Genomic DNA, 14,968 nt, shown 5'->3' with positions numbered 1-14,968 from the left:
TACCTAATATAATGGGAGCGATCCCATTCAACAATGCCCAACCCGGTGCTCAAATCCAAGTGAAACATTAATGTTGAAGTGCAATCTTGCCAGCGATATCATGCTAATCTTGTGGCCCAGCCTACCCAGCCATGGCGACTATCCAGATCATTTGGTTGATGAAAGTTTCCGCTGATATCTTCTAGATCTGCACTCCCTGGATGACCACTTTCAGAGTGTCTTCCTGTGCTTTCCGGACCACCTCGAAGGCCTCAAGCGCCTCTTCGAACTTATATCGGTGCGTGATGAGCTTACGCGGGTGGACCTTGCCCGAAGCCACCAGCTGGACCGCCTCGGGGTAGCATCCCGTCTGGTACCGGATGCTGCCCTTGATGGTGAGCGCCCGGATACAGGCCGTCGTGATGGGGAAGACCACGTTCTAGGGAGATGATAACAAGTCAGTCTACCGCGGTTGATGAAAACGACGAAAGCCAAAAAAGAAAAATCAAAAGGATGCGGCGGCACTCACCTCTTTCCCCATGCCCGCCTGCACAAACGTCCCACCCTTCTTGGCCGCGAACACGCCGGCCTGGATGCAGGCCTCGGCCCCCGTGCACTCGAGCACCACGTCCGCGCCGGCGCCGAGGCCGTACTCGCGCACGATCTTCTCGCCCAGCGCCCTTGCGACCTCGACCGGGTCCGCGGGCGCAGAATTGTTGTCACCCCGAGACACCACGTGGACGTCGTCGGCCGCGAAGTCCCGGGCGAACCGGGCGCGGGCCTCGGACAGGTCGACGCCGACGACGCGGCTGGCGCCGTACGCCTTGGCCACGGCCTGGCACAGGACGCCGATGGGGCCGCAGCCGAAGACGAGGACGGTCTGCCCGCCGCGCAGGGCGGCCGTCTTGCAGATTTGCACGGCGACGGCGACGGGCTCGACGAGGGCGCCGTCTTCCACGGTCATGTGGTCGGGGATGGGGTAGGTGTAGTCGCCCGCCACGATGTAGTACTTTTGGAGCGCTGTTCACGGGGGTCAGCTGTTACTCCTAAGCCAAGTTCGCAGAAATCTTCAGAGAGAGAACTTACTGCCATCCCAAGGAGGCGTCGCCGCGAAAATGGTGTCGTCGCAGAGGTTATACGCCCCCGAGCGGCAGTGGTCGCAGTGCCGACAGGGCACGCCCGGCTCGATGGCGACGCGGTCGCCGACCTTGACGTTGGTGACCTTGGACCCGACCTCGACGACGGTGCCGGCGCTCTCGTGGCCTAGGACGATGGGGCTCTCCAGGATGAAGTCGCCGATGCGCCCGCGCTGCCAGTAGTGCACGTCGGAGCCGCAGATGCCCGTCTGCTCGACGCGCACGCGGACGTCGCGCTCGGCGTCCCGCAGCTGGGGCACCGGCCGGTCCTCGAACGCGACTTTCTTGACCTCCTGGAGGACGAAGGCTGGGTTCTGGTGGTTGCGAGGTCTCGGTCAGCAGGGGTGTAGATGTATGTTGGCAGGGGCCGGTCATCTTGGGACACGTACGTTTTCAGGCATGTTGTTGGCTTGGTCTGATTTGCTTCAGGGAACGAACACTATTCACGTTACATACCTCTTGATCTTCAATCTCGGGTGTCTGATCCTCGTATCTGGGCATCTGCCTTTTGTGTACATCGTTGGTTCATCGCGAAGCTACCCCAATTTGCCAAGCCTGCACTTGTCGGGAATATAAATGCAACACCAATCGACTACCCCCTCTCTTACTGGGGCAAGTGGTGGACCCCATCCCCATTTCTCCGCATTCAACCAGTTCCCCAACGTTAACCTGGGGTAACAGTTGGAAATGATCGCCGCCCTCTCTCCATGCGAGATATGCTGTCGGACGCCAAGCGGCCGTAATCCTGCACGGCCGTCGGAGCTACTCCTTTCGGTAACCCGTAATACTGAAAAGTCGTGTGCCATCTCTGTCCCCACGAGCTGGACGACAAGGCATTGTCAAACTATTCCAGGTTTTGTCCGCGATGCTGTGTGGGGCTGTTGAGATGGCCAGCACTGGGTCTCCCAGTGAGACGATGCCGTCACGAAACCAAGATCGTTATGCAAGCCGCCGACTTCGATGATGGCTTACTATCGCCCGATCTTTGAGGGCCTGGCGCGTGGTGCCGGGCGCCGGCCTCGTTACGGTGTCGTAGGCTGGCACGCGGCCATGAACGCCACAGCGTCAGTCTTGCTATACTGCCTGTAAGCTGCTGCGATCGTTTCTACTTCCTCCTTCGAGGATATCTCTTTCTAGTCATTGGTTGATAGAAGTCTAGAATATGGATAACATGAGTCCATTCCACTAAGGCCAGGTGAATCGAACAGGAACAGGTGAGATAAGGCCTGATCAACTCACTGTTGTCAAGGCAAATCAACATAATCATCTAGGGGAGTTAGCCGACTAGGAAATAGCCATCTACTGCAGTCACCAATTATCGAGTAGCTTGTCACCATTCCCAAACACATTGATCAAGACAGGCCGTCGTGCTTTGGCGCCATTGCCCAGTCGTTCCAGAATCGACCCACTAAATGCAATCTATCCCAAGTCATTATGTCATCGAGCATGAGCCCTGGTGAGCTCCTGCCGTTTGGTTTGAGGGCGACTGTCGTCCGCCCTCCCCACATGGCACCATGGCCTGTCTTCCCCGTCTTACACCCTGGACACCATCTCCACCCCAGCGGTGATGAGTGGGGAGAATGCTGTTTGCGGAGTGCATGATGCAACATTGAGAGTTCCCCATGGGGTTTTCTTTTGTTTTGACGGGAATGGTGCGGTCGGTTTCTGCTGATGCTGACGTGATGGGGGATGGAGAGCCACACGACGTACGCGTGTTGTAGACGTTGCGTATAAGCTTTTGGTATCTCTATATAATTGGTTGATTTGACGAACATTCATATGTGTTAGCTTTCTGTTCCCTTTTCACCACTAGGGATGAAGTGATTAAACTTCCACCGGTGGAATATTTCAAACCTCCTGATACTGTTATTTCATGCTAACCAGACCATGAAGGACTCACAAATCGTGGGCGTGGCCCTCGCCGAGGTGCTGCCGCAGACAAGCAAGCCGTGGTATCGACAAGCCCACCTCTTGAAGCTGAACCTCATGCTTCTGATTCCTCTTCTATCCTCCTCGGTTTCTGGTTACGATGGTAAGAGACCGTCGCTTCCAATACCGAAAACTCGGGAGTACTGATTTGCTGATCACACCGCCCAACGCTGTAGGCTCTCTCATGAACGGACTCCAATCTTTACACCAATGGTGAGCATATTTCGGTCAGCCGGCCGGTGTCACGCTCGGTCTCGTCAATGCCGCCCAGTCCATCGGCTCCGTCTTGGCCCTTCCCATGATCGGTTGGCTGGCCGACACATATGGCCGCCGCGCCGTGCTTTTGACCGGCATCCTGCTGGTCATCGTTGCCACCATCATCCAGACTGCTTCTGTCAATCTGCCCATGTTCGTGGTATCGCGTCTAGTAGTGGGTTTTGGTGGAATGTGTAGGTTTCTTCTTGCCCAGTTCCAACCAGTACTCACTCGGCCACCATAAAGAAGGCCGAGAGACGTGAAAAGAAAGAAAACAAGTCACTGACCTTAATCCCCATGTAGTTGCGGTACACCCGAGCCCGATGCTGATTGCGGAGTTGGCCTACCCAACCCACCGCGGCAAATACACATGTGCGTTTTGGACCATGTACTACCTGGGTAAGTACATAACGATGGCACATGCCGAAGAAGATGTGACTCATTCACCTTTACTGACCTCCTTACTCTCACAGGAGCCATTTTAGCATCATGGACGACCTTCGGATGCCAAAACTACGAGACAGAATGGTCATGGCGGATCCCCTCCCTCCTGCAAGCGGGCTTTCCGTTGATCCAGCTTGCATTTTGGTGGTGGGTGCCCGAATCCCCGCGATGGCTCGTAGCGCAGGACCGCACCACCGAGGCCATGGCGCTGCTAAACAAGTACCACTCCGGGGAGACAATCGATTCCACCCCCGCCAGTGAACAAGAACCATCACGGCTGGTGCAATACGAAATGAACGAGATCGTGCAGGCAATCCAGCTGGAAAAAGAAGCCAGCACCACGGGCTGGGGCGCCCTGGTCTCGACCCCGGGCAACCGGCGACGCACCCTCATCGCCTTCCTGGTGGGATTCATGGCGCAGTGGAACGGCATCGCCGTGGTGTCGTACTACCTCGCGCTGGTGCTCGACACCATCGGCATCCGCGACACGTTCAGGCAGACGCTCATCAACGGCCTCCTGCAAATCTTCAACTTCGGCGCCGCGCTGTCGGCTGCCTTCCTCGTGGACCGACTGGGGCGGCGCACCCTTTTCCTGTGGTCCGGTATCGGCATGCTGCTGAGCTACGTCGTGTTGACGGCGTGCTCGGCCTTGGTGGACTCCGAGGGGTCGAAGCCCGCGGGCATCGTGGTGGTGGTCTGTCTGTTTACGTTCTACTTCCACTACGACATCTCGTACACGCCGTTGCTGTTCGGGTACCCGACCGAGATCCTGCCCTACAACCTCCGAGCCAAGGGGCTTGCCGTGGAGCTCTTTGCTATCTACGGCTCCCTGACCCTCATGGCGTTTGTCAACCCCATCGGGCTCGACCAGCTCGGCTGGAGGTACTACATTGTGTTCGTTGTATTGTTGGCCGTGTTTCTGCCCCTGACCTGGTTTTTGTTTCCCGAGACCAAGGGCCACAGTCTGGAAGAGATTGGGGTCATCTTTGATGGACCTCAGGCGACCGGTGGCGTGGCGAGGGAAAGGAGCCATGGCGATGACAAGAAGATGTTGTCTGATATTGAGCACCAGGAACATGTGTAGAGCCCTCAACGCATGGCGGATTAGCACATTCAACATCACTTAATGACTACCTTTCATTCTAAACTGGACAATCCCGAATATCGTACCCAAACCAATAAAGGCCGAGTAAAACGCATCCGATCCTTCATGTCAAACATCACGGCCAACTGACACCTGCAATCTGACCGAAACATGCAAATCAAGTATCATCACGCACACTATCTGCGTAAGAGGACCCATCGGATGGATTACACCTGTTTTCCTGCAAGGTATCCATGCTGTCAAACCTTGGCATCCCCAGAAATACTACCCCTCCACCATTTTCCGGGGTGGGCTTGGGGTCGACCAGGGCGACAGTGGTCCGCAACTCCACCAGCGGGGCGCATCCCGACGAATGACGACACAGGACCGTGTCTCGAGGCAAATCGTTTACCTGCTGCTCCCATTTGGGGAATGGCACCGTTACGGTCCCACCATGTCCAAATCAAGTGTATCTCTGTTCGTGTCTATTAAAGCCCGGCCAAGACACTCGACGCTGGGTGTTGACCAGTATCCGACGGTGAATCCCTGCTCGCCATCTCGTCATATCCTGCACCCGCCATCATGGTCCTACCCGAACACTCCAAAGCCACCGCCCCCGTGCTCTCGCACTTCGACCTCACCGGCAAGACCGCCATCGTCACCGGCGGCTGCCGCGGCATCGGCCTGGAAGCCGCCCGTGGTCTCGTCGAAGCCGGCGCCAAAGTCGCCATCACGTACACGAGCACCGACCCCGCCGAGGCCGACCAGATCGCCGCCTCCCTCGCGAGTAGCAGCGGTGGGGGCCTCGTAAAGGCCTACAAGTGCGACGTCAAGTCGCCCGACGACGTCCGGGCCGTCGTCGAGAAGGTCGCCCGCGAGCTCGGCGGCAGCCAGCTCGACATCTGCGTCGCCAACGCCGGCATCGCGGCCCACATCCCCGCGCTCGAGTACGGCGAGCGCGAGTGGCGCGAGATGCTCGACGTCAACTTCCACGGCGCCTTCTGGACGGCGCAGGCGGCGGCCCGCATCTTCGAGCAGCAGTTCAAAAACGGCGGGGACGGCCGGGCGTCCATCGTCTTCACCTCGTCCGTCTCGGGCATCCTCGTCAACGTGCCGCAGCAGCAGGCGGCTTACAACGCCAGCAAGGCGGCCGTCACGCATCTGGCCAAGTCGCTGGCCGTCGAGTGGGTCGACTTTGCGCGGGTCAACTGCATCTCGCCCGGCTTCATCGCCACCGACAGTAAGTTCAGTTCCTCGCAATAGTGACGGAGGTCCGGGAGGCTGCCGCTAACTCCTCATCAACAGTGATCTCAGCCCACCCCGAAGAAAGGAGAAAGAAGTGGTTCGACATGATCCCTGGAAAGAGGATGTGCAATGCCGCCGAGCTGAAGGGGGCATACGTCTTTCTGGCCAGTGAAGCCTCAAGCTACATGACAGGTGGGTGATTGTATTCAAGTTTCCCCATCCCTCGTATTTAGTGCGCTAACACGAAAGATCAGGAGCAAACATGGTCATTGATGGTGGATATACCCTGCCCTAGTTGCACTGGGAGAATGTACGCGATTACCTTGTGCTTTCGCTTGCAAAATAAATATCACACTGCTATTGAAAGGTACGCAGGTATTAGATGACAACTTTGTAGTAGATGTGGAATAATCGTGTGGAAGATATGGAATAACAAATTAGTAGTGGGATAGTCGTCCATGGGATAGCTGCAACAGTAATGTCACCACTGCATACGGGACACGGGCAGTGCCTCGGCCAAATAAAGACCGATTGAATTCACCATATCGGAATGGAGGTCCGGGGAGATTTGGATAGAGCCGATTGGCGTCACTTGGTTCATGCCAGATAGAGCAGTTGGTGAAATTCAAGTTTTGAACTGATTGATTGAAGTATCTGGAGTCATAGTCATTGCATACCACGAAGCATGCGATAATTTCTACTCAAACAAGTGCACCGGCCATGTTGCTTCCCTCTAGCCCATTGCTCATCTTCCATTCATACCACTACCAACAATATATTAGCTATACTCCGACTCTCCGGGGCGACAGCTGGAATCCGTACCTCCACGGTCTCGGCCTGTGAACAACTGTCAGCTCTATCGCATCTCGGATAAAGTATGGTGGCTTACTGGTGGCTCCTTGTTCGTGTTCTCCTAGTCCAAGATACCGCCATCAGTAGGCTGGACTCCAAACAAAGAATATGTGAGTTACCTTCTTGGCGCCCTCGGCGGCGGCCAATCGGTCCAGAGCCTGTTCAAGCGGTTACTATATTGCAGTGGTAAAGAGCACAAAGAGGGCTTACGAGCGACTGTTGGCGGTTCAACTGTACTCATAGGGTCGGCAATTCATATCGTTCTCAAGGTCATAGGGCGGAAACATACCCACAAGACGCGGCCGCCACCGCGGCTGCCAGATTGGCCGCCGGACTGGCCGCCGCCCTCAACTCTCCACTGACGGACCTGCCAAGTCAGGAACGACGCATCGCCATTGGATCCGGAGGATCCTAGCCCATAAGGAGCACGTCCTGCTCGCGCTTTTGCCGCTACTGTCTCATGCCAGGCAGTTGATGTGTGCCTGTCAGCACCATTAGCAGAGGGTTATCATGGGACAGCAATGTTCTGATTACCTCGTAGAGGGCTTTGTGCTTCTGTTAACAGAAGAAGTTAGTATGTCCCAATACCCAAACACAGCCCAGGATACATCGTGTGCTAACCTCCATCTGCGACTTGGCTTTCTGGTAAAATATCAGTCGAGGTAGAGGCCATATATGCCTAAGGAGAGCTTACCGTCGCCTCGGCGCGCACGTTGTTCATCTTCCAATCGTACCACTTTTGGCGCCTCTCCTGCTCCTCCTGCTTGCGCTTCTATAGTATTGTGTCAGCCCTAGTACCTTTGTCCGAAGCAGTTGTACTTACTCTGGCCGCAGCGATGTCGTCCTGATGAGCATGTTAGTATCGACGTATTGCTTCAATTACACACGATCAACACGGGTACTTACGTCGAGCTTCTTCTCCCTCTCGGCCTCCAGGGTCTATTTGACAATCAGCAAGGGACGCAGATTGCCTGTGTCATGATGCTGGGAGACTTGAGCAGGTGAGATGTGTTAGCGCAGCCGACGAAGGTCCTGGACTTACACGAAATGCATGGCAGGTGATTTGCTTCTTTGCCAGTTCTATTGTGCGTCTCCCTACTACCTTGACAGTGGTCAAAGGTAGCTAAGCCATCGAGTGGCTTACTTGGCTCATACACAGCAGTCAAGCTTGCGCTCAGATGCCTGTGCAGTGTTCCCAGGTGATCCCACGTGGAGGTGGGGAGTCCGACTTCATCACCCTGGCCTCGCCACCCAGGATAACGTGAGTTGGTCAAGGGAGACGATACCACCGTAGTGGGGCCAATCAATGGACTCCTGCGGAGGGTTAGTCCAGCAGGTAGCTGCGCCGAAGCACACCAATACCATGTCGCATTACCTAAACTCAAACACCAGGACGCCCAGTCTCCAAGGAGAACAAGACTACCGAAAACGGCCCTACAGTGCACCGACCGTGAAGCCCGAAAGAGTTCGTTGTCACCAGTGCTTGCGCAACTAGAGTGACGATCTGCCATAGCTCATACCACCAGACGCCGGGTCTCCGAAGAGAACCCGACTACCGCGAACGGCCTGATGGAGCCCACCGTGAAGTAGGGATTGAGCACCTGGAACAGTGTTTGCACATCTGAACGCAGGATTTCACCAACACTCTACAACCTGTACGTCCAGTGCCAACGTGACGTGAGTCGACGAAGGATCAGACTACCGAGTTCACGGCCAGGAGGCGCCAGCAAGCCAGCAGTGAGTTTGGTATCTTCGTCCCAGTGTTTGCACATCTGGGTAGAGAATCGAGTCCCCCAAGAAGATATGTTTCCTTGTTTGGATCTTGTCGTGTGTTCGTGGCATTTGTTGAGTTCGCTCGCTCGCTCGCTCGTTCGCGCCTGCTGTGGTTCCAGATCACTGTCCTTCGAAAGCACAAGTGGTGGACCACCTGATCGAACTGGACGACGTGGATCGCGGCAATATGCTGCAATCATAGACCCTGTCAGCAAAGAGAAGACAGTGTGCCATAGTTGGCAAAGGAAACATGTCACCGAAAAGCATGTTCCCAAGTCTGGTGATATTCAATGCGATTTGCCAGTGTGGCATCCTCTGTGCTGGCCACGCTTGCTGGGTCCTCTGTGCAAGTAGCGTGGGCTTCAGACCGGTGTTGTGGTTGGTGCGGCAGCTTAGAGCCAACATGACAAAACCACAGATGAGGATAGTTGAGATGAGCGAGAAAGAATTTGAGTTGTTTAACCAACTTCTTGGTACTGGCCGGCGATGATGAAGCGATGGCCTTGATTCGTTGCCATCAAGAGGGCAGTTTGGGAGGAAACTTGAAGATTGTAAGCCTTGAGCGTGTTTCCGGGATCGAACACCTGACAATCTACTTCTTGCAGCCAAAGTAGCACCAGCCCTAAACTAAAGGTAGAATTTGGTACAAGACATCTCAACTGACGGGTGGATACTGGCGGGAACCATCCAACAAACAGATTATTAATGCAAGTTCTTGGGCGGCGGCTAGATCTCTGCCTGGATTACGACGCATGCAGGTACGCGCCTTCCTACATCCTGTGGAAGTGGTTGATATCAGGCGTCTTTTTCAAGCGCCTTGGACGTCGACTGGAGCTAAGAAGCCCCGCAATTAAAGCAATGGTGGCCTGAGAATTCAACAAGAATCCAACGGAAAAGTGTCAAACGTTGGTCGACGGGCCAGCAAGGTGCCTGAAATTACTTCAGGACCGAGGCAATGTGTCACGCTCGTAGATTACTTGTGCCAAGTGCCCTTGATAAGCCCACACAACCTGACGCATTGCGTCTCTTGCCAGTCGTTGGCGGAAAGCACTATGTACCATACCTTCGCTTTCGTGTCAATGCACTGGGTCAAGACCTGCTTGTTGCAAATCTTCCTTGCGCACATCGCGTAGTTTCCTGGATGGAAATTCGAATTATTTCGATGGAAAAGTTTTGAACACCGATAGCCTCTGAAATGGGAGGCTAAGATACATACCTCCCTCTAGATTCTGGGATTGAGGCGGTCGGCTCTTTGACGGCGCAGAAAACGTTTTTGATTAAGGATTTTACATACCAAGCCTCCGCCGTCTGGCATTTTTCACAGGTCGGCCAAGAAACTTAAGCACCTACCTACCTCCTAGATAGTAATATGGAAACGATTGCGGGGTGGAAGGGCCAAGATTGTCGAGTTGAAGAAACAGCTAGGATTCCCAACCCCGGGCCAGTAATGATGTACAATCTATGTACATCTGCAGGAATTGATTGATGCAACAAAATGAAGCCTAACTACGTAGATCGCTAGCCCATTTCGTCTCCTGTGCTCTTTTTCATACCCTCGTCGCCCACTCAACGTAACATGGGTATCCATTGACGGGGTGTAAGCCGCCAGTGTCCGTCTGGTACGCTCGATCGCCGTAAAGTGTCCGGATTGGCTCGCCAAACAACCGTCTCTTCAGTCTCGCAAACATGCCCATCGCCTCCATGCTCTTGGCATCGAACTCATCGTATGCATCTGTAATCTTGAGGTCCCGACAAGTGAGGACCAGCGCCGTCCTGAGCTCATTCCATACCAAAGTCTGGCCAATGCAATTTCTTGGACCCTGTTCAAATGGCCGGAACGCCGATGGGTCTGGGTACAACTCATGTTCGGGCCCGACAAGAAACCGCTCAGGCAGGAACTCCCGGGCTCTCGGCCAGATGCGCGGGTTGGTATGCAGCGCTTGGTGAAGGATGTTCGCGCCAGCGTATTCGATGGGCTGCTCGTTGCCCTTCAGGTCCGTGATTGTCGCCCCGGGACGCCCAGCGCGCATGGTCCCAGCGGGCGCATAGAGACGCAGCGTTTCCTTGATGAACGCTTGAGTGTTCCTGCAGCTGTTCAGGAGGACTGGGTTCTCCTTCAAGATCCGAGAGGCATCACCGGAGGTCATGCCAAATACCTCGTCGTGTTCTTTCTTTAGCTTCGCAAGCCAGTCGGGATGTTTTGCGAGCATATGGTATAAGTACACCATTGTAGCGGCAGTGGAGTCGGTGCCACCAAAAAGGAATAGTCTGATCTGGTAGGAGGTATATGCCGCAAACGTCTCGTCAAGGGTGTTCGGTACGCCCATGCTCTTCTTCTCGTCCAGGTACGCTTCGATTGCCAACCTAGCAACAGACTTGATGGGCTTGGAGCTGTTTTTGATACCACTTGAGGGACTCTCATTCTTGATCTCCTGGAATCTCTTCTCCAGCTCCTTGCGAATGTAGGAATTCATGAGATAGCCATTGTATTTCTGAACCAGCGGTCGGAGCGGGTTCATCAGGACCCGTGGGTCCCAAAAGGAGTGCCAGGCCAAGATACGCCCAAGTGCAGTCGCCAATGGGCTTGAAACTCGTTGGGAGTTGGAATCGTCGTCCCTTGAATCATAGAAATGAGCAGGAGATCGCGCAAATGTATTTCGATGGAACTTACAGCGTAAGTTTCAGGATGATTTCTTCGGTCAGTTTACTCGTGAACTGATCGAGTGGGAACATCCCTTTTCCGATCTTTTCAATGAGCTTCTGGCGGAAGACCAGCACGGAATCGACCACATAGGGGACGCTATTTAGCATGGCCCCAGTACTGAAGCCAGGATTGAACAGCGACCTCCAGTACTTCCATTCATCGCCGTTCATGCCCTGAAGATTAGGACCGCCGGTGATAGGATGCATGAACCTAATAGCAACATCTGTTTTTGGGAGATTGTATTTATTGCAGATTTGGTTAACGGGTTCCGGACCGAAGACTGTGAATAACGCCGGATAGACCGGCCAGAAGTCCATGAGGAAAAGCTCGGTATCGGCATACTCTTGGCAGAGGTCTCGCATCGCAAACTGCACAGAACAGTCGGGAGGTAGCCGGCTGACGTACTTCTGAAGTACAGTGAGGTGGCCTGTGATCCAGTTCCAGCCCTCAGGCATGGGCTTCGGACCATGTTAGCAAAAGATATGCAGTTGAAGATGCCGATTGTCGTGCACTCACCACGCCTTGTTTGCGAAGCTCATTCATTCTGCGGCGGTGCCTGTATGCAACTATGAGTACATATCCCAGGCCCGTACTCAGCAGGACCCCTATCGTGGATAAAATCGTCAGCCACGCCATTTTCACAGTATCAGACGGCGATGGCAGAGGATAAGGGAGGTTTTGGGAAAGGAAGAAGTTGATAAACTTGAGAAAGTTTCAAAATGATCCTGCCGGGGGGAATTTTCTTGTTGTATTGGGTAAATGTGGACCTTACCATGCTGTTGGTTGCAAGAGGCTTACCCCTGCCCACCTAAGCGATCTGCAGTCGCTCATGATGCAAGGGCGGCAAGAATTACTACCCATCACGCCAGGGGTCAAGCCCCTGCGAGAACAAACCGGTCAAGTCTCCTGAAAAACAAAACGTCTTCTGAATAAACGGTGTAAGTGAAATAATTAAGACGGTCTGTTCTTTCGACCGCTCAGATCATGGCCAACAACGTGAACGGCGGGGTTTCCACCAGACTGGCAATGCGACACAGCGCCTCGCTTGACTATGGCAATCCCCAAGTAACCACGGGCGTCTTCCATCTATCCCCCAAGTTTTAATAGGGTGAAAGGGTGACCTAGAACAAGTCGTAAGACCCTCCATGCACAGCAAAGCCACCAGTCCAATCTTATCCTGGCACATGTCTTGGCTATCCACAACTTCTACCAGTTGTCGCCAGCAAGGGCCACCAACTACACCCGGATTAGTGCTTGTTGATTGCCTTATCCCGGGCCTTCCACGTTGGGATAATACTACCTCAACACGTAAGTGGTCTTTCGAAAGCAGCTATTCGACCAAGGGAGCCCCCCTGTCCCGCGGACACTTCTGCGCACCAGCCGGCGAAGCCAGGGGCTCATCAAGCGTCTAGCGATGTCTTAGCATCTCTAACAGTAGCCGCTCGGTGCAAGTGTGAAAGTGCGGGTAAATACCTTATTGAGAACTTACCGAGTTCTCAGGTTCACTCCTGGCCGGATCAGTGTAGCACGTAGAGCGATTGCTGTTCAGATGGGAATGGTAATCCGTCTCTTCGAAGGATAGTGTTGCTTCTGCTGCCGACAGATATCTGTTTGTCTCCTGGGCGCGTGTGGCCTCGGCCAATAACGAGGATAGGCCCGTCAATGTTGCACTCGGGATCTTGGATAGCAGTATGTAAGCAAGACGGTGTCGGGCAGTCATCGAATGGTCCTGGTTACTCGAAGGCTGCCCGGGCCCCTTTGCTCGCCTGTGCAGTCCCTCGTCCACAAATCGCTGCAACCTGTTGAAGAAACTGCCCGAACCTATCAATACAGTTCGATATGCTGTGATGGATGCCATGAGTACGGCAATGCAGGCCTCGGCATGGCACCAAAATACCCCCCAGGGTGTGTCGAGGGTGCCATGGTAGAATATGCCGGCGGCGCGGATGATTGAGCAAGCCAACACAAATAATGAGAGACACAGGAAGACTGCAAGCCCAAGTTTCGTGAGGAGCGCCATTTGAGACTTGCGAAGGACTGTTATAGGGATGGATATGACTGAGAAGAGTCAGGGGTCAGCTTATAACACACATCCGGCTCTTGTACATACTTGCAGCATCTGTCAGTGCATCCAGAACCGGGCCAATCCAATATGTAAAACTCAAGAGAGCGCCGGAGATGGGCAGCATAGGAAAACATTTAGCTACAAAGCTTGATTAGCGGCAGTTCTCAGCATGCGGGGGATCGGGTCTCACATGTGTTTGCTCCAAAGTGTGGGCAGCTGATTAGCTGCTGTAAGATGCAAAATAGCCAGGCAGTGATGGTGAAAATAACGCAGACCCAATAGTACCTGATTAGGGGCCTCGGCATCCGCGAAAGAAGTGTTCGGAAAAATGCGAAGTAGCATAGCTTCACCGTGTAGATGGTCGTCCAGATGAATGTCATATAACAAAACGACCAGTATGTCTGATTAAAAACGTCGTCAATCTCCTGGGACGCGATCAAAACCACATCTTTGTCGCCTCTCATCAAAGAAAATATGAGGTAAATTATCCGAGCCCGTTTGTAAAAGATGGCTGTCGCCAGAACCAAGCAAAGATATCCCAGGATCAAGAGTCCGTCGTCAAGGTAAGTTCGTCGACGAGACCAGACACGGATGGTGATACGGCCAAAGAAAGCCACAGAGGCAAGTGTGAAAAGAAAACCGATCGCCATCTTCGAAATACTTTATTAGTCAACAAAGGTGAAAAGGGGAAGCGAGACGTACCTGAAAGTCGCCCATTCGAATCTTACCGGTATTTCGAATACTCCATTCAGCTTGGTCACGCTGCTCTGGGGAAAGGGCAGAGGCCATTTCATTAACAAGAGTCCAGTTCAAAGATTGCTTAGCGTCCATGTTGTCAGGCCGAGGGACAGTCAGTTTGGCTAGAGCAGCATGTCAATGAGAGGTGCTCTGCGCGGGTGCGTGACCCTTCGAATTAATATTCCGAATCATGATGATCGATGTGGAGAGCATCAACCGCGCACATGGTGCCATTGGCTAATGCATAAAGATCACGGCGGCAAAGACCCAATCACCGATATCAAAACCCTTCAAGTTGATTGTTGAAGCTGCGGTGCGTAGCATCTGCCATCACCATGCAGATAATGGCGCAACATGCCGAGGTTTTGGGCTGTTGCGAGCTTTTCAGGGACGTTCTGAATGAAAAGTGGTGTGATGCTCGATCATCAACAAGTGCCCGGAAGGAAGCGCCTCCCCTCAAGCCGCGTGTGCCGCGTCGATCATCCCAAAACTTGCCGTCCCGTAGTCGAGAAGTTGCATTGGGCCCCAGTCAAAGAAGCCCGGCGCTTCGATGACCAATGTCTGAACATCGCTACGTGTGGTTCCGGCGTGCCGGGACTTAACTGAACTACTATGACATTCATCGATTCGCCCATCAATTGGTTCAGTGCAGACCGTTGCACTGGAAAAGCGGAGATGGGTCGTGTGGACTGCCTACCGCCGGTATGTTTATACGGTGCTTTAATGTAGAGCAGCAAATCAAACAACATGCCCAACCGCTTCCA

At 53.9% G+C, this 14,968-nt stretch overlaps 6 protein-coding genes across 6 annotated transcripts; 2 read left to right on the top strand and 4 right to left on the bottom strand.

Annotated features, from left to right (window-relative positions):
* Nucleotides 1-181: 181 nt before the first annotated feature.
* Nucleotides 182-1,516, bottom strand: PG985_002755 (GroES-like protein; the record flags this gene model as incomplete). Its single annotated transcript, XM_066822524.1, has 4 exons — nucleotides 182-418; nucleotides 509-999; nucleotides 1,066-1,429; nucleotides 1,505-1,516. 4 exons carry the CDS (start codon nucleotides 1,514-1,516, stop codon nucleotides 182-184), a joined length of 1,104 nt encoding a protein of 367 aa, XP_066689956.1.
* Nucleotides 1,517-3,002: 1,486 nt separating this feature from the next.
* On the top strand, nucleotides 3,003-4,827 carry PG985_002754 (uncharacterized protein; the record flags this gene model as incomplete). The annotated part of the gene is made up of 4 exons (XM_066822523.1): nucleotides 3,003-3,147; nucleotides 3,263-3,493; nucleotides 3,603-3,698; nucleotides 3,773-4,827. 4 exons carry the CDS (start codon nucleotides 3,003-3,005, stop codon nucleotides 4,825-4,827), a joined length of 1,527 nt encoding a protein of 508 aa, XP_066689955.1.
* A 582-nt stretch (nucleotides 4,828-5,409) lies between these two features.
* On the top strand, nucleotides 5,410-6,367 carry PG985_002753 (uncharacterized protein; the record flags this gene model as incomplete). The annotated part of the gene is made up of 3 exons (XM_066822522.1): nucleotides 5,410-6,067; nucleotides 6,133-6,264; nucleotides 6,327-6,367. 3 exons carry the CDS (start codon nucleotides 5,410-5,412, stop codon nucleotides 6,365-6,367), a joined length of 831 nt encoding a protein of 276 aa, XP_066689954.1.
* A 637-nt stretch (nucleotides 6,368-7,004) lies between these two features.
* Nucleotides 7,005-9,102, bottom strand: PG985_002752 (uncharacterized protein; the record flags this gene model as incomplete). The annotated part of the gene is made up of 13 exons (XM_066822521.1): nucleotides 7,005-7,082; nucleotides 7,135-7,155; nucleotides 7,214-7,406; nucleotides 7,459-7,469; nucleotides 7,546-7,566; nucleotides 7,619-7,696; nucleotides 7,748-7,768; nucleotides 7,831-7,863; nucleotides 7,967-8,019; nucleotides 8,069-8,238; nucleotides 8,505-8,525; nucleotides 8,584-8,902; nucleotides 8,955-9,102. The coding sequence occupies 13 exons, from the start codon at nucleotides 9,100-9,102 to the stop codon at nucleotides 7,005-7,007; spliced, it is 1,167 nt and encodes a 388-aa protein (XP_066689953.1).
* Nucleotides 9,103-10,244: 1,142 nt separating this feature from the next.
* PG985_002751 (cytochrome P450) lies at nucleotides 10,245-11,944 on the bottom strand (the record flags this gene model as incomplete). Its single annotated transcript, XM_066822520.1, has 3 exons — nucleotides 10,245-11,313; nucleotides 11,369-11,859; nucleotides 11,918-11,944. The coding sequence occupies 3 exons, from the start codon at nucleotides 11,942-11,944 to the stop codon at nucleotides 10,245-10,247; spliced, it is 1,587 nt and encodes a 528-aa protein (XP_066689952.1).
* Nucleotides 11,945-12,731: 787 nt separating this feature from the next.
* On the bottom strand, nucleotides 12,732-14,297 carry PG985_002750 (uncharacterized protein; the record flags this gene model as incomplete). The annotated part of the gene is made up of 5 exons (XM_066822519.1): nucleotides 12,732-12,809; nucleotides 12,891-13,459; nucleotides 13,512-13,604; nucleotides 13,657-14,116; nucleotides 14,169-14,297. 5 exons carry the CDS (start codon nucleotides 14,295-14,297, stop codon nucleotides 12,732-12,734), a joined length of 1,329 nt encoding a protein of 442 aa, XP_066689951.1.
* Between the last annotated feature and the right edge of the window lie 671 nt (nucleotides 14,298-14,968).

The sequence above is a fragment of the Apiospora marii genome, assembly GCF_038362585.1.
Source record: "Apiospora marii strain CBS 49790 chromosome Unknown utg000002l_segment0_segment0, whole genome shotgun sequence".
In the NCBI taxonomy this organism is placed as follows: domain Eukaryota; kingdom Fungi; phylum Ascomycota; class Sordariomycetes; order Amphisphaeriales; family Apiosporaceae; genus Apiospora; species Apiospora marii.
This window is presented reverse-complemented; position numbering and strand designations above follow the sequence as displayed.